Source organism: Pelodiscus sinensis, chromosome 4 (assembly GCF_052426305.1).
Source record: "Pelodiscus sinensis isolate ZL-2025 chromosome 4, ASM5242630v1, whole genome shotgun sequence".
NCBI classification, from domain to species: Eukaryota; Metazoa; Chordata; order Testudines; family Trionychidae; genus Pelodiscus; species Pelodiscus sinensis.
The window spans coordinates 17,450,657-17,474,661 of NC_143055.1; the positions used below are offsets into that span (position 1 = coordinate 17,450,657).

The 24,005-nt window shown below is 43.8% G+C and overlaps 1 protein-coding gene across 7 annotated transcripts in view; it reads left to right on the forward strand.

Annotated features, from left to right (window-relative positions):
• Window positions 1-24,005, forward strand: part of FGFR3 (fibroblast growth factor receptor 3) — a 346,288-nt gene that overhangs the window by 302,322 nt on the left and 19,961 nt on the right. For 4 of the 7 annotated variants that reach the window (XM_089777768.1, XM_089777767.1, XM_075930897.2 and 1 more), the window contains 4 exons: window positions 11,858-12,027; window positions 16,750-16,873; window positions 17,319-17,509; window positions 22,343-22,493. In XM_089777768.1, coding sequence (XP_089633894.1) covers window positions 11,858-12,027; window positions 16,750-16,873; window positions 17,319-17,509; window positions 22,343-22,493 — 636 coding nt within the window. Of the gene's footprint in view, window positions 1-11,857; window positions 12,028-16,749; window positions 16,874-17,318; window positions 17,510-22,342; window positions 22,494-23,610; window positions 23,756-24,005 lie in introns of all 7 variants that reach the window. The other 3 variants (XM_089777769.1, XM_075930899.2, XM_075930900.2) reach the window with 1 other exon arrangement.

Below are 24,005 nucleotides of genomic sequence, written 5' to 3' on the forward strand. Positions count from 1 at the left end.
TTATGTCGGATCCGCAGTTACGAACGGGGCCCGTCTCCCTGGTCTCCAGCAGACCAGGGAGAGGAAGCAAAGCGGCGGAGCACGCGGGCAGCGGACAGCCCAGACGCGTCTGGGCTGTCCGCTTCCTGCATGCTCTGTGGCTTTGCTTTGCTCCCCGTCTCCCTGGTCTGCAGACCAGGGGGACGGGGAGCAAAGTGGCGGAACACGCGGGCAGCGGACAGCCCAGACAAAGCAGAGCAAAGCCGCCGACCAGGGAGACGGGGGAGCAAAGCAGAGCAAAGCCGCGGAGCCCGAGGGCAGCAGGACAGCCACGGCGCGTCTGGGCTGTCCCGCTGCCCCCGTGCTCCGCGGCTTTGCTCCGGACGCCTGTGGTACAGCAGCTGGGGCGCTGCCGGTTGGTCCTGTAGCGCCGCTCTGGGCGCTACTGGACCAACCCGGCAGCACCCCAGCTGCTCTGCCCCAGGCGTCCTGATTCAGCCACTGCTGGTCAGTTTCAGCAGCGGCTGAATCAGGACGCCTGGGGCAGAGCAGCTTGGGTGCTGCTGGGTTGGTCCAGTAGCGCCGAGGAGCGGCGGCGCTACTGGACCAACCCAGCAGCACCCAAGCTGCTCTGCCCCAGGCGTCCCCAAGTCAGCCGCTGCTGAAACTGACCAGTGGCTGACTACAGGAAGCCCCTGCCCCGGGCTTCCTGGAATCAGCTGCTGATCAGTTTCAGCAGCAGCTGACTTGGGGATGTCTGGGGTTCTTAAGTTGAATCTGTATGTAAGTCAGAACTGGCATCCAGATTCAGCTGCTGTTGAAACTGATCAGTTTCAGCAGCAGCTGACTTGGGGATGCCTGGGGTTCTTAAGTTGAATCTGTATGTAAGTCGGAACTGGCGTCCAGATTCAGCCGCTGTTGAAACTGATCAGTTTCATTAGCGGCTGAATCTGGTTGCCAATTCCGACTTACATACAGATTCAACTTAAGAACAAACCTACAGTCCCTATCTTGTATGTAACCCGGGGACTGCCTGTATAGACAACTCCTTTGAATCGACACCTTCTCCTACTCCTGGTGAAATCAGACCCAAACATTAGCCTCACATTGTTTTCCTTTTTCAGTAAGGCTCTTTCAATTCTGGTGCTTGTTACTTGCAGTTCCATTAATCTGGATCATTACATGCTTCAGAGGTGTTAGTTTTGTGTGTTATTATGCACTTTATATTTCTGCAAGGCAAACTGTGTGTGTATGTTGTTAATAAATAAATGTCTTGTATTTGAACTCTAAATCAGCTATGTACCTTGGCAGATATTCAGTATGACTAGAACATTTCTCCTACCTACAGCATTAGATCTCTGAAACAGGTCTGTCCCTGTAATAAATCTGTACTGTGTCTTGCAAGAGGTAAACAGCAATTGGGGGGTTATTGTACCAGCTAAGCCATCGGCAGCAGTTTGTGGCTTTCTATTACCTGCTCATTTAGGGCCTGATCCTCCAAGGTAACCAGCATCTGCCAACTAGCATTCAGCACCTTTTAATGCCTGTAGAAGGCAGTGGAAGTGTAGCAAGTCATTAGCACTACTCAGGATTTGGCCCTAACTTAGAGAAACGCCTGATTTAACACAATTTATTGTTCTTTGCTAATATATATATAAAAAATGTGGCTTATAGTAAATGGCTTCATCTCTTAGCAGCAGGTGTCACAAAACACATGCTGGGTAGAATTACAAAAGGAAAATTTTTTCTTAACTTAAAAAGAAAAACCACACATTTTGCCCCCTATATGTATAGCTTACATTCTGGGTCTCCTTGACTAATAGGCTTCTTTTTTTAGAGCAGAAGGTAACCGCTAGATTTACATGAAGGCCTTGCCATGAAGAACTGGATTCTCTTTGGTTATACAATGGTCAGTTAGGCCAGTGTGCCAAAACAGAGAGCTGTAAAATCATGTGGCTTGTGGCAACATGAAAGTGCTTTTTCCACCAGACTTGGGCAGACCCATCAGTTAATCTTTGTCCAGTGTTCTTGGTTTATTGCATAAATGGAAGCCATGTCATGGACCATCTGTGATACATTTTGATCATTTAGGTCTCTTCCCTAACTCCCAGGGCAATGTATTCTGAGTACTTCATCCTAGGCTCTTGTGTGCAGTAGACATGTAAAATCCCATTTAATCGGTAGGGCAGTGGATGGGCCCAGCCTGGCTGGAGCAGCCCCAGCCCAGAGGGCTGCTGGCTTTGGCAGTGCACCACAGGTGGAGGGCTGATCCCAGGCACCAGTTAACCAGTAAGCATTACCTGGTAAGGATGAGGATGATGCTTATCAGGTAACCAGTTACCAGGACACATTCCTAGTGTGCAGTTCTGAGCCCCACACTTCTTGCTGGCAAAAAGCAATTGGCAGCAGTATGTATGTGCCAGTGAAAACCATGGTGACTATTAACAGAAACCTTCTATATGTGCATGTCTGAAAAGGAGCCAGGCTGGGATGATTATCTCTTCCTTCAGTCTCTCAGACTCCTGCAACCAAAGCTGGAGTAGCGTTCCCTACCAAAGCCCAGGGTTTCTTCCTAAATGGTCCTATGCCTCTTGTAGAGCTCTGGAGAACTACACGGATTGGGAGGGATGCATATGATGTAGGAGGCAAGTCCTTGGCCGGGGTGGGCACTAATTTTTGCCCGGGGGCCACTTCAAAAATTTGTGAAGTAGCCCTGGGCCTAAACAGGAAGGGGCGGGGCCTTACAGGAAGTAGGGTTGCCAGATGATTTAACCCAAAATACCGAACATCCCCCTCCCCCACCAAAAAAACACCGGGGGGAAATTATTGGGGGGGGGGGGGAGAGACCAAAGTTGTTGAGGAAAAAGAAAGAGACCCCCGACAGCAGTTATTAAGCCAAAAAAAAAATCAGCATGGTTTTTTGGTGGCAGCCATTTTGTTTTCCTGTTTTAGCCACAAGATAAGCCCCTGTGGAACCATGTAAGCGAGGGAGGGAGGGCGGTTTCTGAGTGTGTCATAGGGTTGCTAGGTGTCCGGTATTTTCGCCACCTGGCGGGGGGGGGGGGGGGGGAAGGGGGAGGAAATACCGGGCATTTTAGGTGTCCAGTATTTTCTGAATTTTTTTTACTGGACAGGAGGCGAAAATAGCAGACTGTCCGGGTCAATACCAGACACCTGGCAACCCTTAACAGGAAGGGACGGGGCAGCCCTACCCCCAGACCATAATAGGGTAGGAGAGCCGTTTTGCCCCCTCTTCCCACTAGGCACTAGGGTTGCCAGGTATCCGGTTTTGAACCGGACAGTGGAGTATTTGAGCTTTCTGTTCGGGAAATAAATTGAGAGAGTATAAATGTCTGGTATTTTCTAAATAAAGATGTAATGTAGATTGTGATGTAATGTCAAGTGTGCCTGGTATTTTTGTTGAAACGATCTGGCAACCCTACTAGGCACCCGTGCTCTGGAAGAGGCTTGGCACATTCCCCTGCCCCCCAGGCCAATCAGAGTCCGGGGGCGGAGGAGCTCAGGAAGCCGCCTCCTGCCCTGCGAGGAGCACGTGGCACTATGAAGGGGCAAAGGAAGCAAGGATCTGGTCCACGGAGGCCCTTTTGCCCACCTTTGTCCTTGGCCCTTCCATAGGAACTTGCCTGACGGAAGAGACCTCGATGGGAATCTGGTGGAGTTTCTTCCTCCCCAACACACTCTCAGGCTTTCCCCACAGGGAGGAGAATATTGTGGCCTTTAATTATCAGTCCACGATTGTATCAGGAGTCTCACAATGCGGGGGATTGTCTTAACACGCCAGTTCCTGAATTCATGTGATTGTGAGACTCTCAGCTTACTTCCTTCTGATTTTGTTTTTTAAATAGTCTTTCTAGCTCTCATGGCTGCAGAGAAAAAGCTTGAAATGTGATCCTCTGAGGGTTCCAGGATGAGAAGGGAAATAGAACATCCACCTCACCCCAAGAGTGTGCTTTTGTTAATGTTGTGGTTTTTAAGCCAATCTCATGAGCTTTTGGAGTCTGGCTTGTAATTTTTTGAATTATTGGGGCTGGAAATATTGGTGGTGGAAATGAAGCAAAGAGTCTCAGGACACACAATGCAGAAACCCTGCAGAACGCTGAGGCAATACATATTCGTAGAGTTCTCTGCTACTTTCATCTTCTTCTAATCCTCTGCTCTTAACAATGAAATTGGAGGTGAACCCCACTTTAAAAAAAAAAAGCACATGGAACTATCATCTGTAACTTTTAAAGCGAATCACAGATTTGCTGCAACAAATTACAAATTGTGATCTGTTGTGCAGCACCTAAGATATCTACAACTGTTCTGGTTCTAAAACCAAACTCTTCTTTCAGGCCCTCCTCTCCCATCTCTCCTATTTTATCTATTTATTAGAACTCCCTGCTGGCTAGCCCAAGCACCTTCAAAGAACCAACAGTAATCTCCAATTAAATCTGACTGTGTACTCAGAGGCGTCAGCTGGGGAAATTACACAATTAGACTTTCCAGTCTGGTGCAGAATTTCCTGGCAAGGCCTAATTGTTAAATGAGTGCTCAGCTACATTAATTATTCCAAGTATTGCTCCTCTTTCTATAATTGGTCATTCAAATAGGATAGGTGGTAAGAATCTTTAACAAATAAAGTGAATCATTAGGTTTAGCATCTGATTATTGGAAAGGATCTAGATAATATTTGCAGTTCCATTTCTCACATCAGTGCATGTAGATTTACTGCATGTATTTGCACTCACAGGAGTTTATGATTTGCATTTCACAGGAAACTTAGCAGTGTTTTTCTCCCAAAAAAATTAAAAGCAATCCACATGCATGTTAAACTAAACATACTGTCATTCTGTTAGCTTCCCTGGAGAGCAAGAATGAACACACTTTAAGTAGGACACTGCCATAGATATTTATTCTCTGTCCAAGCCTGACTAGCTGTTTCCAAATTACACCAGGGTGGGACTTCAGCATGGGAGATCCCAAGATTTTAGAGACCCTTTTATGAAAGTGCAGTCATGTGGAATAGAGCAATTAGTGTAATCACTGTGGGTCTGCTCCTGCTCCTGCCACAGCACTCCCTCCTTTGCCTTGTGAGCTTTAAGGGCCCAATCCTGCTCCCTGCTGTGTCCAGCCATAAAATATCCTCTGATTTCAGGGGCTGTGTTTGTTGTCAGTAGGGTTACCAGATTATTTCAAAAAAATACCGGACACACGTGATCTCAGATGGGGGTGTGGGGTGGCCTGGAGGAAGTTTGGGGGGAGTGGGACTGGCCAGGGGAAATCGGGGGGAAGAGGGGGTGAGATGGAAGGACAGCTGGCGGGAAGCAGAGTTGGCTGGGGGAGCTGGGGGAGATCGGGGGAAGGAGCCAGCCAACAGGAAGCATGGTCCTAGCGGGGTGCATGGGTGAGTCCAGCCCCCAAGATTCCATCCTCCCCCCGTCCTCTCCTCTCCACTGCGTAGTTGTGTGCTGCCTGACTGGTAGACACACTCACGCAATATGAGCATGTCTGCCAGCCAGGCATTATGCAACTATGTACTGATATTCATAATAATAATAAAACGTACTTAATTAGAAAATACCAGATCTTTATATGTCCAGTATTTTCTCAATTTGTTTCCCTGGACAGAAAGCTCAAGTACCGGACTGTCCGGTTCAAAACCGGACACCTGGCAACCCTAGCTGTCAGTGACTGATGTAACCTGAACTTCTCTCATGAAATCCTAACTCACTTGGAAGTGAACGTTGATCTGGCTGCAGTGCCTTTTGTTTGGGAAGTTCAGAACTGAACTTTGGCCTGTCCTGTAGGGTTGCCAGGTGTCCGATTTGAACCGGACAGTCCAGCATTTGAGCTTTCTGTTCGGGGAAACAAATTGAGAAAATATAAATGAGAAAGTATAAATGTCCGGTATTTTCTAAATAAGATGTAATGTAGATTGTGATGTAATGTCAAGTGTGTCCGGTATTTTTGTTGAAACCATCTGGCATCCCTACTTTCAAGCCTTTTAGCTGGCACTCGGAACTCCAGGAGCAGCAAACGTGTCAATTAAGGGATGACTCCATGCACTTCTTTAAAAATTTGGTATCTCTGCACAAATACACTAAGCAGATATTGTGCACCTGAAATAAAGGAAGTCAGCAGCTGGAGGATCAAGGCCCCACAAAGCTGGCAAACCCCTGTTCATTCCCCTGGGCTGTTGCGAATAAGCTTGCAGCTACCATGTGATCTGCCACTTAGGCCTTCTCCCTGTCATGCCTGTGGACTCTGCAGGGGAGCTGGTTGTAGCCAGGTTGTCCCCAGTCTAGTTACAACACAGTTAATCATAGAATAATAGGACTGGAAGGGACCTCGAGAGGTCATCGAGTCCAGCCCCCCGCCCTCAAGGCAGGACCAAGCTCCGTCTACACCATCCCTGACAGATGTCTATCTAACCTGTTCTTAAATATCTCCAGAGAGGGAGATTCCACCACCTCCCTTGGCAATTTATTCCAATATTTGACCACCCTGACAGTTAGGAATTTTTTCCTAATGTCCAATCTAAACCTCCCCTGCTGCACTTTAAGCCCATTACTCCTTATCCTGTCCTCAGAAACCAAGAGGAACCAATTTTCTCCTTCCTCCTTGTGACACCCTTTTAGATATTTGAAAACCGCTATCATGTCCCCCCTTAATCTTCTTTTTTCCAAACTAAACAAGCCCAGTTCATGAAGCCTGGCTTCATAGGTCATGTTCTCTAAACCTTTAATCATTCTTGTCGCTCTTCTCTGTACCCTTTCCAATTTCTCCACATCTTTCTTGAAATGTGGCGCCCAGAACTGGACACAGTACTCCAGCTGAGGCCTAACTAGTGCAGAGTAGAGCTGCAGAATGACTTCACGAGTTTTGCTTACAACACACCTGTTGATACAACCTAGAATCATATTTGCTTTTTTTGCAACAGCATCACACTGTTGACTCATATTCAACTTGTGGTCCACTATGATCCCTAGATCCCTTTCCGCCATGCTCCTTCCTAGACAGTCGCTTCCCATCTTGTATGTATGGAACTGATTGTTCCTTCCTAAGTGGAGCACTTTGCATTTCTCTTTATTAAACCTCATCCTGTTTACCTCTGACCATTTCTCTAACTTGCTAAGGTCATTTTGAATTATGTCCCTATCCTCCAAAGAAGTTGCAACCCCACCCAGTTTGGTATCATCTGCAAACTTAATAAGCGTACTCTCTATCCCAATATCTACATCATTGATGAAGATATTGAACAGTACGGGTCCCAAAACAGACCCTTGAGGAACTCCACTTGTTATCCCTTTCCAGCAGGATTTAGAAGCATTAACAACAACTCTCTGACTACGGTTATCCAGCCAATTATGCACCCACCTTATCGTGGCCCTATCTAAGTTATATTTGCCTAGTTTATCAATAAGAATATCATGGGAGACCGATATACAATGATGATGTGAACCAAGTGTTGCTACCAGGTAACTGAGCCAAAGCCTTAAGCTGGTGTAAACCTAGATGCCAGATCCATCCGTGCCATTCTCTAGATCAGCATTCTGAACCACTGGCTGCCGGGCTGTGGTGGCTGCCGGAGCTGAAGCCAGCTGTTTGCAGCAGCTCTGGGTGCCATGGCTAGTGTACACCCTGACCCCCTGAGCTGCTGCACAGCAGCTGGCTTCCAGGGCGCTACAGCCTCCGCCTCGCACCCCCCCACACACCCCTCCGCTGTTGGAGCACGCAAATATGCAAATAAAATGTTACTGGTCCCCCAAACATTTGGGTTTGGTAGTCTGCGGTATAAAAACAGTTGGGAACCACTGCTCCCGATCTCCCGCAATTCAGGCTGTGACCTAATCCTGTAATATTAAAACACTGGGTGAAAGGAGGGTTATTTTGCTGGTAGGACCAGATTCTGACTTCTGATTTGCATAAACAGCTCACACTGGCGTCAACAAGTGCGCTTTATGCATATATGAGGGCAGAATCAGGCCATTAATACTCATTCTTCATGATTACAGCGGTTGAAAGGCTGTTGAAATATTTGGGTCCATGTGGTCTGTAGTCTGGTTGATGAAGCATTAAAACAAATTAGAGTTGAGAGCAGTGCAAACAATACAGCTGTTCTCTGCAAATAGAGATGTGCTTTCCTGAGTCTACAGCTTCCACCTCCTTCCCACAACCTGATGGCTTTCCAGCAAGGCAGGGCAGCTACAGCGACACGGAATTTGTGTCTTACGTTTGCAGATGCTACAATTGCATGCTGGTTGGTGCAGTTTACGTAGCCTATATTGTAAGAACTTGCTTGCCAATTCCTTGGGCCCTTGAATCCGCAAGCCAGTGTTCCCTCAAGTCTTTTCCATCCATGTACAGAATAAATGTTTTATGTGCACTGAGGCATGTGCGAATGTGCACCACTTGTAGAAACAAAGAACCTAACTGTGGGTGCCCTGCTAATCAGCTGGGCAGCATTGGAATCTCTCTTGAGTGGCTGCTTGAGTGCACAATTTACCCAGAGCCATCGTGGATTCTCCCTCCCTGATCATTTCTGAAACCAGGTTAGGGTTATCTTTCTAAAGATCTGCATGAGGAATTATTTTGGGGAAGTTCTGTGGCTTGTGTTATACAAGTCAGATTGTGTGATCACAGTGCTTCTGGCCTTGGAAAGCTATGTCCGGTAGGAGAAAGTTGGCAGTCGGATTAGATCGTGAGGGCTCTTAGGGCATGTCTACACTGGGGAGTTATTTCAGAATAACCCGTTATTTCGAAATAGGCGAGTGTTCACACTACCAAACCGCATCCTCAAGAGTGAGGATGAATTTCTTGTCCCATTTGAGTCCAGGAAGCTCACCTTACATGCTTAATTGTTCCCAACCCTTCATGGATGCACATAAAGATGAAGAGGGTGCAAAGGGCATTCTCCCATCCTTGAATGCCTGAGTCCTGGACTCACTGTTAACAGTGAGGTTAGCACCTCTCCAGGAGAGCCAGGGAAGTTGGCACTTCCATTCCTGCTGTGCTTGCTAAAATCTGGTGACATTGTGCAAGCATAGTGTCTTGGGCAACTTTCTTTTGGGGTGGCATATAGACATGTGGATACGGTGATGCTCCCAGCACAAGGTTGTAGAAGAAAGTGCTTGCTAATTAATCCTGTCCCCTCCTTTCTCCTATTGGGCAAAGCTTTGCAGGCTAGGTGACGCAAGTGCTTGAGGCATTTGCAAGCAAGTTCTTGTAGCTCAGACCAGATAAACTCCAGCATCCAGATCAGGAAAAAATGACCTCAGGCATTTGATGTGCTGGTAAAGATAGGGCAGGTCGGGCTCTATGATGTAAGATCAACTCTGTTTTTGTTTTTCTAGAAACAAGTAGAAACATGACGCACTAAACCTATGTAAATAATCAGTCTGTGCTGGGGAGGAATAAACTGGTAATTTAACAGAGGAAAAAATAACTCTCAGTTTTAGGTGTGGGTTCCAGGGGATTCCACAGCGCTTAAAAGTTTTGCCTGGAATTAAAATGAAATGCTGAATTAAGAATCAGCAAGAGGCAACGACTTTCCAAGTTAGACGTGGGCACTTGTAGCTTCAAAATCATCCAGCCAGTTTAATACAGGCATGTTTCTGAGATGTTCTGAGACCTCAGAAGAAGAAATATGAAGCCTAGAGTAGTTTACCTGGCTAATAAAAGTGGCACTTTTTGTATGTGCTACATTTTGGGTCCACATATGGGATATAAAATATAGCCACACATAGTGACTTCACTGGAGCTGTAACAGTTTACAGCAGCTAAGGATCTGTCCCCTTCAATCAAGTTTGCAGAGCTAAGCAAAGCATGAAGTTACAGCGATTATAGTCTGGGCACACCCTGGTTCCTTAAGAAAGATACAAAACTGGGCAAAGGCCCAGAATTATTGAGGGCTTTAATAGGAATGAAAGCCTAAGTGGCAGCATTTCTCAGAGCTGACACGCACACGCACGCAGTAGGTAGTTTCTAATCCATTGGACGGTAGCTGCGATTTACTATTGACCCACGGCTGCTCTGCCACAGCAAGCCTTGATTACGCACTGGAGCTGAGAAAAATAAAAGAGAGTAGCATGGCACCCTCCTGCTGTGTGAAAATTGACGCTACTCATTTATTGTGCTGCAGTCTGAAACATGTCAGTGTAGATGCCTGCGAGGTGATTTGGGACTGGGATAATCTCCTACAAGAGGATGTACAAGTCACTGTGAGGCTACGTCCATCCAAGTCTTAATGCCAACTGGTCTGTGTACCTGTGTGGCTCTGAGCACTATAGTGCCTCTCAAATGCCAATGATGTTCACCCTGCATTTCACAGATGAGAAACTGAGGCACAGGGCTATGAAGTGGCCTACAATCAAGTTGTGACAGATCATAGCATTAAACTCAGTGGTTAGAGCCCTAATGTGGACAGATCTCCAGGAACATATTGGCTTGTTACCCCCATGTTGTCTAATCCATTTCACAGAATTTCCAGGCATGACTGTGTCTAAATGGCAGATGGTGCATTGTCCATGCTAATGTTCCCACCCGGGTGTCTGCAATTTTTAGTAATGGCAGGAAAAAATGAGGCCAAAAAGTCAGTGGAGACAAGGCTTTAAAAAAGGAGAGGAGATTGAGTAACACTTTAAAAATCCCATTAATTTCCAGTGTCATTGAAATTCATTATGGCTGGCAGCAAGATGTTGGAACAGTGAAAATCCTTGATTTTTTTTTTTCCAGTGGGACCTGGGTGATTTTGCATTTGAAATGCAGGCTCCTAAGCCACTTCGCTGGTTTGGGGCAGGGTAGCCATGGAAAGAAGTGAGGCTGTTATCCTGCCAATGAGACAGACTGAGGAGTTTAAAGGCCTTGATGTGCTCAGACACCATTCTCACAGGATCAGCCCCTGTCTGCGTGAAAGACACGTCTTCCTCTTGTAACAACTGGTTTGCATGCCCTGCATCTCTGGGGCTGGCAGTCCATTGACTTAGTTGTAGCTGCCAGCCTTTCTTTCTTCTCACAACCACTGGAAGCCATAAGGGCCAAATTCTGCCTGCCTGCGTCTCCTTGAGTTTACTGGGAGCCAGATGCATCAGAATGTAGCCCACAGGGTGATGTAAAAACCACCCAGAAATACAACCCCATAATATTTTCTTAGGCAGAAATCACATCTCAGGAGACTCTTTATGCACCTCCCCTCAACCCCCAGTGTAATGAGTTTTCTGCCACTACCTTAATTCGGAGTTAATATGTAATGGTTGTAGCAAGTGCCAAGCATCATTGCTGTCTACTTAAGGCAAATTATAGAAGTATCGTGTGTTAACAGCAGTATTAAAAACTAATCCCTGTTCACAAGTAACATGAATCCTTAAAACTGAGATCACTTGTAGTTTAAGAATGTAAACATGATAAACCGGTTTGAAGTTTGGTTTTTGTCTTTTTTGTAACAGGCATGGGACACGTTCCCCTTTATTTACAGGCAAACTCCTTCAGTGCTTTTGCTAACATTACTTTACCTTGACTCATTGCTGGGCGATCATCACTCTTTTGCAATCCCAGCACCTTCCCGCCACCCACAGTTCTTGGCTGGCATTCTGCTGTCATTTGTAGAGTCTGAGGGCCAGATTCTGATCCTAATCTGGAATGACTCCAATGGTTGATTACATTGGAGTTCCTCTAGATTTACACTGGTGTTATCAAGAACAGAACCTGGCTGCAAACAAGTCTTGTATGTAGACAGCATGGTTGTATTTGTGAAAATTATTTGGCTGGAAAGTATTTCATTGTAATTCATCTTAACTAAAGTAGGGAGCAATTTAGTTTCTTCCAGGTATGCTGAAGCCCAGAAATAAGCCTGTTTGTTTTGTCTCTCGTTTCTCAGGTGCTCCTTATTGGACCCGTTCAGAGAGGATGGAAAAGAAGCTGCTAGCTGTACCAGCTGCAAATACCGTTCGCTTCCGTTGCCCTGCAGCAGGCAACCCCACCCCATCCATATACTGGCTGAAAAATGGCAAAGAATTCAAGGGAGAGCATCGAATTGGGGGCATCAAAGTAAGGCATTGAGGGTCTGATCTTGACCATGCTGTGTTTGTTCATCCTTGGGTCTATGATTGACGGATCAGTCGGTTCTAGTGTTCACTGAACAAGTCTGAAGGGCAAGTGAGCATTTCCATGAGCATTAGGGCATATGACCTTTTTTTGTCCTCAAAATGTTTTGCCTAAATTATGTATAAATTGGGTTTCACTTAGTATTGCTCATAACCCCGGGCGACTTTGTCAGAAGTGAGAGAGGAGGAGATCAGCGTATGTCATCATGAACCACAGTGACTGTGTCTGAATGGGAATCTTTTTGAGCATAATAATTGTTCAGATGCTCAAGTGTTAACACTAGCTGCTGCCTGTTTAGGGGGTAGACCAACTCCGAGCATTTGTGTGTGTTTCTAGTCTTTTTTTGTTTAAAAAAGAACCTAATAAAAAAGTCCTGGAGTATTGCTGTGCGAGGCGCCATAACTAGATCCAAGGTACAAAGACAGGTTTTAGCCAAATTACAGAAGGGTGTACCCAGAGTGTGATGCCACCGAAATCAGTAAAGAGATTCCTGGCTTACGTCCATGTAACAGAGATCAGACACTGGACTAAGCTCTTAAGCATCTCTCTCTCTGTCTCTCTCTCTCTCTCTCTCTCAGACACGTAACGGGAGTAGGAATGTAAACAGTCATTTAAAAATGTAACCATCTAACCACTAAAAAATCCTAGCGGTTACACGTGCTGTTGGCTCTTCAGTATAAAGCTTTTATATCAACTTTATATTGCAGAACCTGCAGCAAAGCCTCTCTCCCAGGGAGTGAGCGTGTAACCTGTGGATGGCCAGAGCCGCCCCTGCCTACGGAGCTGGCGCAGCCCCTTTTGTAGTGCAAGCGGGAAGCTGCTCCAGCCCCTACAGTTAACTGAAACCTGTTATGGGTGAGGCTTGTCCGTTAACCAGTTAACCACTGATGTCCCTAAATGCAAGCCCTGAAGGGACTGGGTTCTGTTTGGGATCATTAACATTCATGTGATGTAAATGATTGACTTGTGAACCAATGGAAGCCCCTTTGCCCTGGGTAATGCCAAAGAGGGGCAGGTGGGCAGTGTGATTTCGAAGGTATTGCATCCATGATGTCTACAAAGTCCGCGGACACTAAACCCCACGAAATGATTGCCTGACCAGATGAGTTATCTAACCAGCAGTTTCTGCACCACATTGAAATTGTAGATCAAAATAAGGCAGCAACGTAGCAGGAAAATTGGTTGCTTTTGTGTCCCCCTTCCACCTATATCCCCTTTGTACTATATCACATGCCTTCCTGTTTACCATTTTGTAGAATAGAATAGCTGGTGGGATGGTTATAAACACAACAGAGTCACAAGGGAGAAAAATCTCTTTCCACACTGTTTTCCTCCCTCTTCTCTCAGGCTGCGCTCCTCGAAAAGCTGAATATGACTGTTTCCCTTTAATCTTTGAAGCTTCCTTATCAGCACTGAAATTACATTGTGGTTTGTGAACAAGATTACACAGCCAGTTCTTGATCTTTGGAGAAGTTAAGAAGTGAGGAGAATCAGAGAGGTGGTACTCTGCAACTCATCTGATGATAACAGTTCCAAGTCACCCAATGCAGCACAAACATTTTGTACTAATTACATGCTGTGCAGATCATCATAAACTGCTTTCAGGCTTGTGTGTGCAGTTTTAACGGCATCATACAGAAATGTGTGATGACAGCTGCAATAAATTATGATCGCAGAATTAAACCTAAAGTTAAAAGTAATTCCACTTCCTGCTTTTCTGTGGTTTGAATCTATGCTTGAGTTTAGATAGTAAAGTTTTATCCTCTGCTTCACAGTAACATCTCTTGCACCAGCATGCTTTATTTCTTTATTGAGACCTTCCAACAATAAATAAATGTTTAAAGAGCCATCAAAGACAGTGAGAGGCCCATTACAGTTATATTGGTTTCAACCCCCTGTCTGTCTAGGCACAGATCTCTCAGAATCTCTAGGTACAGAGACATTTCTCTGTTTCTTTCCCCCTGAGCTTGTTAGAGCTATGATACTCTCTTCTATTGTAAATAGGCCAGTATGCATCTGTACTAGAAAGTAAAAAATCAGCTCATTGTTTTATTTACTGACAATTAAACTCTTCAGGTACGATTGAGCTTCCCTCCCAGGATTTAGGCCAGAGATCGACAGCTGGTGGAGCTTGGACATTTTATACTAGCCAAGGATCGAGCCCAGTGGATTAATCTGCAAAGCCTAGAATCACGAATATATCCTGTTTCTCTTTTTCTCCAGAATTTAGAATACTTTAGACTTTGCTGTTTTTAAATCTGCAGCCAGCAGAATTAAGCTGGAACTTGTATCATGGAAGTCTGGATTTTTTTTTTTTAAATATCACATTCTAATCTCTTTTTTGCCTGTAGATACCATCTAGTGTGCATCAAAACTGAAAAGTGGGGGTGGGGGGGGGATAGAAAAAGATTTCCAAACATGGATGAAGTAAATTCTGCACAATTCATCCTTAAATGGCAGGGGAGTGAAATTCATATGACTTATATGAAATTTCCCAAAGAGAATTAATAGTTAAATCCTTGCTGGAATCTATAATATTGTAAGCCTGTATGTGTTAAATGACCCTAGAAGGGAATAGGGGAGCGGGTGGGGGAGAGATTGAGGATTATCCCTTCCCCAGACTATTGCACCAGCTTGCATACCAGTCTAGCAAACATAGGCTGAGTTTTTAAGTGTGTCTGCAAATGTTTGTCTTGCAAGGAGCCAAGAATGACAACACCAAATAAACCAGAGGGATTTCTAGTATCTCACTGATTTGATTAATGTCTGCACCACGTTACTTCATGTTTCTCATGGTTTATCAAGAACAGCAACTGCCCAAAATTGGGAGCATCCTTGTGATCCCTTGGGTCTGGACTTAGCTTTCGAGTATTATTTTTCCTTAGTTGTTGTTTTAAAAAAACTTTCCAAACACCTGTGACATGAGGCACCTGGCTCTGAGACACAGTTTGAGTCTGTATTCAGACCCCGTTTCTCCAGAACTTAAGTCCCGTGCAATAAGGTGTTGAGCACTTTGTCTAGAATAGGCAAATGGCTGGATGTTTGGAGTGTTTGGGTCCAGATTTATGACACAGCTCTGCCGTGTGTTTCATATCTGGAGCCAAACTTTACCAGAATTCAGATCATAGATACTACAGAGATGGGTGTTTTACAAATGCCTACGAGAGAAGAATAAAGAGGAATGTGCAGAGTCAAGCCTGTAATGCAATCCACTATAGAGAGAAGGTCACTATAGAGAGACTAGTCTGTCAACTATCCAATAAGCATTTACTTATCATATAATCGACTAGTCCTTAACATCCTAGTGGGTGGAGAGTAGATATTGGTAACACAAGTTAGGTTAAGGATTTTGGAGGGGAGTTGTGGTTCTTTAAAGTCATGGAGTCCATTTAACCTCTGGACCGCAGTTGACTGGACTATGTGGTGCTATCTGATTAAATGCCTTTGAACCTCTTTCAGTTCTGTAAAGAAAAGCACAACATGGATATGCAGCTATGCAATGATGTATTATTTGTTTTACTATTGCACATGTGAGCTCTTGTTGTAGACCAAGATCCCTAGGTGCTCTACAAATGAGAAAAAAAAAATGTCCCAAAAAACCAGTTGCTTCACTGGGCGGGAGTCTTATGTTAGGACCCCTTTACAATTAGGTTTGTAGCATAAATTGTCTTTAAAATGAAAAAAACTTAAAAAACAATGAATAGTCCTGCAGCGAAAGAGAGGGGATGAGGAGGGATAAAGAAGGAAAAAATAGGGAAAATAATCTTGTCAATTAGAGTGTCCATGCTAAATGAGGCTAAGAGAGTGGGCCTGGTTCTTAGCTTTTGTGCCTGGTGCTTAGCTTTTGATGTCATTAGGGTATAGAATGTAGTAGCAACGTAAGTGACTAGTCAACTATCTGATAAGCAAAAGCTTACCAGATAGTCAACTAGTCACTTCCCCGCCCCTTGCTGCCTCTATCCGTCCCAGATGCTGGCTCTTAATAGATTTAAAAGGTAGAGTTGCAGCACGGTTAGCTCCCACTGTGGCTCCCCCACTTATCAACTAATCGACTAGTTGATGGAAAATCCATTGACTAGTTGATTAGTAATTAAAATAATTTAACAGCCCTAGAATGTAGCAGCCCATCTAGTTCAGGTCTTTGTTCATTCCTTGATCGCATGTGTCAAATCTGTAAATGAAAGCATGTTCTGCAACTTCTCTCTCTGCCTTGTTTTTTGAATTGCTTTGTAATATAGTCACTTTTAGATCTGTTAGAGAGTGCTCAGGCAAGTTAAAGTGTTCCCCATCAGGTTTCTGTGTGATACCTTTTCGAAGATCTGATTTGTGTCCATTAATCCTTTGTCGCAGAGACTGTCCAGTTTGGCCAATGTACGTGGCAGAGGGGCATTGCTAGCACTTAATGGCATAGATCACGTTAGTGGACGTGCAGCTGTATGAGCCTCTGATGTGGTTAGGTCCTGTGATGATGTCTTTAAAATGGTCATGCATTAGATTTATACATGTGCTGCAGTCCCTGCAACACTAGCAGAGTGAATGTGAAGAAGCCTGTGAATAAAAGACAGAGGCCAATTGTCTTTGGTCATTTGTTCATTGTTTGCAATGGTCCAATGAAATATTAGCTGGTGGTGTCTTATGGCTGGCGCTTGCCCCCCCTTTCTGTAGCTACGGCATCAGCAGTGGAGCCTCGTGATGGAGAGTGTGGTCCCATCAGACCGAGGAAATTACACATGCGTTGTGGAGAACAAGTATGGCAGCATTAGGCACACTTACCAGCTAGATGTATTAGGTAAGATTTCTCTACTTCCTTGTAACTTCTGATACACGGTTGTCAAGTGAATCTTCGATGTCTTATGTACAAAAATGCTTTTGGGCTTCATCATAGCCTGCCCCCTGAAATGATGCTGCAGGTACATAATAGCAAACCTAGCTGGCACTCAGCCAGAATTCAAGCAGCAAAGGGGCAGGGACACTGACCAGCCTTTTCACTGTCACGAACTTGATTGAGGCATGTTGACTGGGGCATGGTTTGGGAAGCCTATGCTGCAGCTCCTCGTGCAGGTAAGCAGAGAGCACTGGTCTCTGGGTTTGCTCCTCCAGGGCTTTTAATGAGCCCTACTGCAAGCAGTTAAACTACTGCTTCCATGCAGACATTGGTGGTGGTGCTGAAAGCAACAGAGGGACATGTGGAATGGGAAGAGAGGTTAAACATGGGTTCCCCCTTTTCATTTCAGAAAGGTCACCCCACCGGCCTATCCTCCAGGCAGGACTGCCTGCCAACCAGACGGTGGTGGTAGGGAGTGATGTTGAATTCCATTGCAAAGTGTACAGTGATGCCCAGCCTCACATCCAGTGGCTGAAACATGTGGAAGTCAACGGCAGTAAATATGGATCCAATGGGACTCCGTATGTCACAGTGCTCAAGGTTGGTAGACACCATTTGCTTTCTCGTTCAGGGGAGTATAATGCCTCCTCTGTGTTGGTCTCAATATCTCAGTGGCGTCTGAACTGATTAGGAATTTTAAGAACTCCCAGAAATGTTACCCTCCACGATCCCTCCATTGTCAAATGCTGTTGCAGTATTGCTAGAAAGCTACGTGTCTTCATGTTACTCTGGGACTAGGGAATGCTCTTACTTCCATGGCAGTGAATGTGCAGACTCCTCAGTTAATCCAGGGATAGAGGTGCCTATTCAGAACAACCACTCACAAAGTTTGAAAGCATAAATAAGGAGGCCTTCTGAAAATGTACATCCATTGAGTAAAATCCTGCCACCACTGATGTCAATGGGGATTTTGCTACTGACTTTGGGAGGAGGGGGCCAGATTTTATCTGTAATGGGTAAAGTAGATTGTTTTTAGTGTTCATCCCTATTAATTTACTGTACTAATAATACAGGTAAGGAACCTTTCTTTTGTGTTTAAAAATATGGTCCCAAATCCAATCTTTAGTGACCTCTGTGCAGAACCAAGTTTGGCCCATGGTTTATACTGAGTGTTCAGTTTTTAATTAAGTCTTCATTTCAGAAAAAAGAAAGAGAGAGAGAAGCAGAAAGCAGGTTATGTTCAAAGTCTTGCTGTGTTAGAAACTACATTTTCTCCCTTTTTAAGATCATATTTTTGCAGCTAGTTGAAGCTTTGGTGCCTAAATTGATGGGAGGCAACAATGATATCTAGAGTCATGTTAGGTTAATTACAGTTAAGTATTGCCCCAAACTGTCAGAGGACATGTACAGTCATTTGCCTTATCACACAGTCAGAGTCACATTGGTTATTACTAACTACTGTGCTGGTGATTCATTGGTAAAATTTATAGCTGGTGTTTTGGGGGTGAGGAGGCATACAGAGAGCTCAGAGCTGTGGACTGAGATGAACACAGCATTCTGCAGATGGCACTATTATTTGACTATATGTTAAGCCACCCACAGGTATATAGATGAGAGGGCAAATAAATGTCATTAAGGGTAGCATTTTCAAAAGTGATGTTTACGCTCATAAGAGCTCAAGTTTCATTAAAATTCATTGAGACTTGAGCTCCCAAACTCCTATGTCACGTGTGAACATGATCTTAGGCTCCTTAGTTTCTTGATTGCGTCTGAAAATTTTGCCCTAAATGTATAGAACCAGGAGAGAGACAAATCAGGGGATGGGTTTTCCTTCCCTCTGTTCTTCTAAAAATTAAATTGCTGCCTGTAGCTATATTGCACTTACGTTGAGAGTTCAGCCCAAAGATTAGGTGTTCTCATTTAATGGAGACAGTAAACTTTTTTTAGACACTCGTAAACAAACTGGAACCAGGAATTCTAAAACACAGCAAAGCCCCAAGCAGCATTAACAGTTCAACACTACAGGTCTGGGGGGGAGGGAAGGAGTATTGTTTAAATCACATCATGTGTGCACTCCAAGTTTCCCTTGTATAATTGTTCCAGTGTTTATAGGGGAAGGATAATGAGAGTAATCTGGGCAGATGGGATAGCTTTTAAAAAAAAGACCTTTCTGAGTGGCACACAAAGCAAGAACATTTGGCTGTAAAAGTCCCTTTCGACAGTAAAATATCACAACTGTGTCATTAAAAACGATGCTCCCCGTTTGTTTCTTTGTTTACTAGAAGTGTCCAGAAACAGTTATGTCACAGTTTGGACCAAAACTGAAACGGGCAGAGCTTACCTTATTATGTACATTAGCCTGGATAAATAAAGAGCAAGCAAATGGTTGCGGAAGTTATGCCACTTGAGAGGATCGTATCATAATGAATGATACGCTGTCCGATGAAATTTGGCCTAAAATGGCTCAGAAAAAAATCAGTTTTACATATATGTGCATACCTCTCCTGCATCCTACATAAAGCAGTGTAAAGCAGTGTGGTACTTGGGCCTGGAAACAAGAATGTGACCGTAAGTCTGATTTCTTGTGTCTCTGCTCAGACCAGTGACAATGATGCAGTTAACACTTCTTTTGAGCCCAGACTCAGGAGAGCATCCCTCCTCTGCTAAGCACTGAAGTCCCATTGATGCTTAAAGCTAAGCATGTGCTAAGTGCTCTGCTGAACAGGACCAAGTGCAGGCCTTCCAGTGTTGTGAAAGAACATGGCCCAGGGACAGCAAACAAGGCTAAAACTTGACAGGTCCACCATTTTCTTGGATTGAGCAAATGCAAAAAGAAAACTGTAAACAGTGAAAAGTGTATTAGACTTTTAAAATCCTTTGCAGTTTGCTAAGATGCAGTGTGTAAATCCATTTAAAATACATAGGGCTCAGTGGAGTTACTCCAGAGATCAGAATTTGGCCCTTGATTGTCAACCTGAGAGTGTCCCTTTAGTCAGTTCATTGTAAGTTCCATGGCACGTTTTTTTTTCCTACATGTGAAGTTAAAGAGCGATCAGACAGTATGTACACTGTTATAACTCAGCCAAGTAAATGATAATAGAAGCCAGAGACCTTGGAAATCGTTACCCAGATTGAACTAACACATTGGAAGAAATGGTCGGAGACAGTTCTTCAGTATTTGGCACCACACTAGCTGTGCATAAAGATTTGCTTAATATATGTATACATTAATTTCCCATTGATTTCATAGCAAACTATCAAGTGTTGTAACACGCCACTCAATTTAGTCTTTTTTGCTCCATATGTGGTCCTTGTGGAATAAAGTACTGCTACCTCTGGAAGCTCACAAAGTTGTGCAAACAGCAGATGGTGTAACAAACCCCTGATCCTACATTGCTGTGGCTAAGACATGTATAACTAGCGTATAATTTTTAGACACTGAGAGACAGAGGTGCTAGATTATTAGAACTGCCAAATGCCTTCTCCTGTTTGGACAGAGTGAGTTATACCTTCCTAAAAGTACAAGTACAGGCAGGCATTTGAAAACAAAAGGGTGATTTTTATTTTTATTTAATGGCAACGGCACACTTATCTTCCCTACTTCTGATTAATCGTGACTGTGTCTGGCAGTGTTAACTGTGGTTTATGGCATCAGGGCTCCGAGAATTTCCATTTCAGGATGCATCATTGTGCTCAGCTAATGGGCCTTGGTTTGGTGCTGTCATTCTCAGTTTTGTATGATTTTTTGTTTTTAAAATATTAAAAGATAAGGTAAATCACTAATATTTTGGAGCTAATGTGCCCCCTCCTCTTGGAGCTTTCCCCCACACTATTCTGTCATAGAGCAGAATTTGTTCTGCCCTTGTGAAAGCTGACAGTGGCTTAAATCTCAGTCCCCAGCAATGCAGCTGTGCTGGAATCATACTGTTAAGAACCCCCCCAGCCGTGGTGGCCTTAAAAGAGATTCCTAGTTATAAGTCTCCCCAGTGTAATCTTGACAGGATTCGAGGGACGTGATGAGGCTGCCCCATCTCTTGATCTTGGGCAAGTCCCAGGTTCAGCAGAGGGGCTTCTGCGGAATCCAGAATATGGGTTAGATGGCACATTGGAAGCAGCTTAGCCTCCTTTCATGCAGGAGGGAAGGAAAAGCTGCATGTCAAGATTGCCCTCTGCATGCAGAGCTGGGGGAGCACAATCTCTCAATTACATTTAAGGCTACACTTGAATCTGTTCTGAAATTGCTTGACAAAAACAAACTGCCATCTGGATCAGTTACCTCAAAGCTGGGCCTAAATCTGTGAACAAAAATAATTCTGTAGGAGGAATTAGCAGGATGCTCTGAGGAATGTTATCCATGTCAGGGGGATTGAAAATTCCTCATTCTAGTCTCCAGCAAGGGACAGTGTTAGCCCAGGATAAACTGTGCCCTCTATCAATACATAGACTTTAATTATAAATAATGAAGCAGCAGCAAGGAAACTGGCTGATTTAAAGATAAGTTCAAACCAACTTTGCAAAGTGTGAATCTCAGCAGTGAGATCACGTCTGAAACTGCAAAGTTCACATTGGGATTTGAACCCTATGCACATCTGGAATGAGTTTTAAGTTCCTAATTATAGAGCTGATCCTGCCATCCTTTTTTGCAAGTCAGATCTGCAGAATCAGACTCTAACATTGTGGTTAGAGATTGGGCCACGCAGGGGAATAACAAAGCACTATCACTTCATTTTATCTTCCAGAATTGAATGGGGTATTTTTCTAGCCCTTCGGGGGCCACACATTTTCAGATAAAAGAGAAACTGCCATTGCAGCAGCTTCGAAGATGAGAAATAAAACCCCATTTAATGGTCTGAAGTTGAGCTGATTTATAAGCATCACTTTATTTAGTAAAGAAGACTCTCCTATGTGCAGTGGAAAAAATTACAGCTAATTTCTGAAAGGCAAAGTCAGCAGTAGGCTTCAGACTGCCACTGCTTATATTTTGTCTCCAAATTCTATTTTGGAATCCTGATAATTGAAACAGTATTTGCTGAGTTGGGTTGCAAACACAAATCTCCATGTAAGCCCTTTTCCTGCTGTTTCTGTCTACACAGTTATTAAGAAACCATAGAATCTCTGGCTGTCTGGCTACCGTTAGGTGCAGAACAGGATAATGACCTTTTTAAAAAAAAAAAAAAAAAAAAGAAAGAAAGATGATGTATGCCTTTTAATGGGAGAAGCACCAGTAAAAGGAGAGGAGTGAACTTGTGCGCTGTTACTGGGCTGATCCGGGTCCCCTTGCTCACTTAAATCTTCAGTAGTTCTCCTCACTTGAGTATGGTGAGCAGAAATGAAAGTATAAATTGGTCATGCTCAATCAGTCCTAAGCTAACGTAGCTTCGATGGAGGTATTGTTTGGTTTACTGAAGTTCAGGTTTCTGTCTGTTCCTGCAGTCTTGGATCAGTAAAAACGCTGAAGCCGATGCTAACCTAAATCTGTTCAATGTGACAGAACAAGATGAAGGAGAATATCTGTGTAGAGCCAACAATTTCGTAGGCATAGCCGAAAAACCATTTTGGCTCCATATTCGCAAACCAAAACCAGGTAAACCATAGACTCTGTCCCAAGGCCCTAGCAACTGCAAGAATGAGCTTTAACATTCTAAGAAGCTAGTGATTAAAATTACTATTCATTTTATATTAAACCCTGTCAACTGATGCTGAATGGCTTTTACCTTATTTCCTTGCTAATATTTTTGAAAGAATTAAATGCCTATATATCAATTGCGATGGAAAAATTCCCACAATAAAATGACTGTCAACATTTGCTACCAGTCTTTTCTGCTCCTATTCCTTTCTTTTCCTCACGGCTGAGTGCTGATAACAGGACTGCTTGCTAATGGCCTTTGATGTTCAAACCTCTAAGAAATCAAATACATTTGAAGATTTTTGCCCATAGTATTAGTATAGTCCAAAAACAGGTTTTTTCCATTCCAATAGTTATTCATAATTAACATCAGTATTAGATCATGCTAGCGAACACATAAGTAGGGAATAATGGAGTTCAGCTGTCCTTGGTTTAACTCCATTGGGGTTTACACTCCAGAATAATTTTGCCTATGTCTTAACATTTTCAATTAATTATAAAGTGAGTGGCAAGTCAGCCAGTCTATCTCCCGGATAATGTAGGAATGCTCCCTAAAGGACACTTTCTAATGATGATCCAGAATTACATGATAGCATCAAGAGCTATATTATTAATAGATAAGCTCTTGGTGTTGAAATTGACATTAAGAATAATGTCTTCCTAATGAACATTTTTCTGTATGAAGTCACCATTTATCTGGCCAGCACTTTACCCTTTCCTCTCTACGACTCTCTTATTCTTACAAGTTCTGTTTTTCCCCCCACACTCACCCTGCTAACCTACAGTCAGTCCTATTGTGGGGGCAATTTTTCCTTTTGATGCTTTTGCTTGCATGCTTCATTAGTGGGACAGAGTAAGAGCCTGGTGAAGGGAACCTTTTGCTTTTACTATAGGATGCAAACGGGAATGAATAAATAAATGCAGAAGATGGGCCACTGGAAGGAAACACAACAAATCTTCATCTGCTTTTGAAATTTTACCTATAAATCCGTGTTGTGTCCTCAAACTTGCTGGGAATGTGGCTTATCCTCTGTTTTCCCTCTTTCTATATGTGTGTATTTTTTTCCCCCTGTAGACGGCAGGTGTTAACACAACGGATAAGGAACTAGAAATTCTGTACTTGCGAAATGTTACTTTTGAGGATGCAGGGGAATATACTTGTCTCGCTGGGAATTCTATTGGGTTTTCACATCATTCTGCTTGGCTGACGGTTCTACCAGGTATTTCTTTCTGCACTGTCCCCTTTGTTTCCTCTTGGTGATGCTTCAATTTTTAAGTTAGAAATGCCTCAGTTCTACGCATTATTAGTAATGAATTTTGATCTTTAGTCGACTTCTCCACAGAAGGAACTCTCCTCTTCAGTTGCCCATGCAGATCTCTAATCCCCATTGCACTTGCATGTTAAAAATACTGACATGCCTCATATTTCTTCCGAGGGATCCCAAAACACATTAGAGATAGTAGTGATCT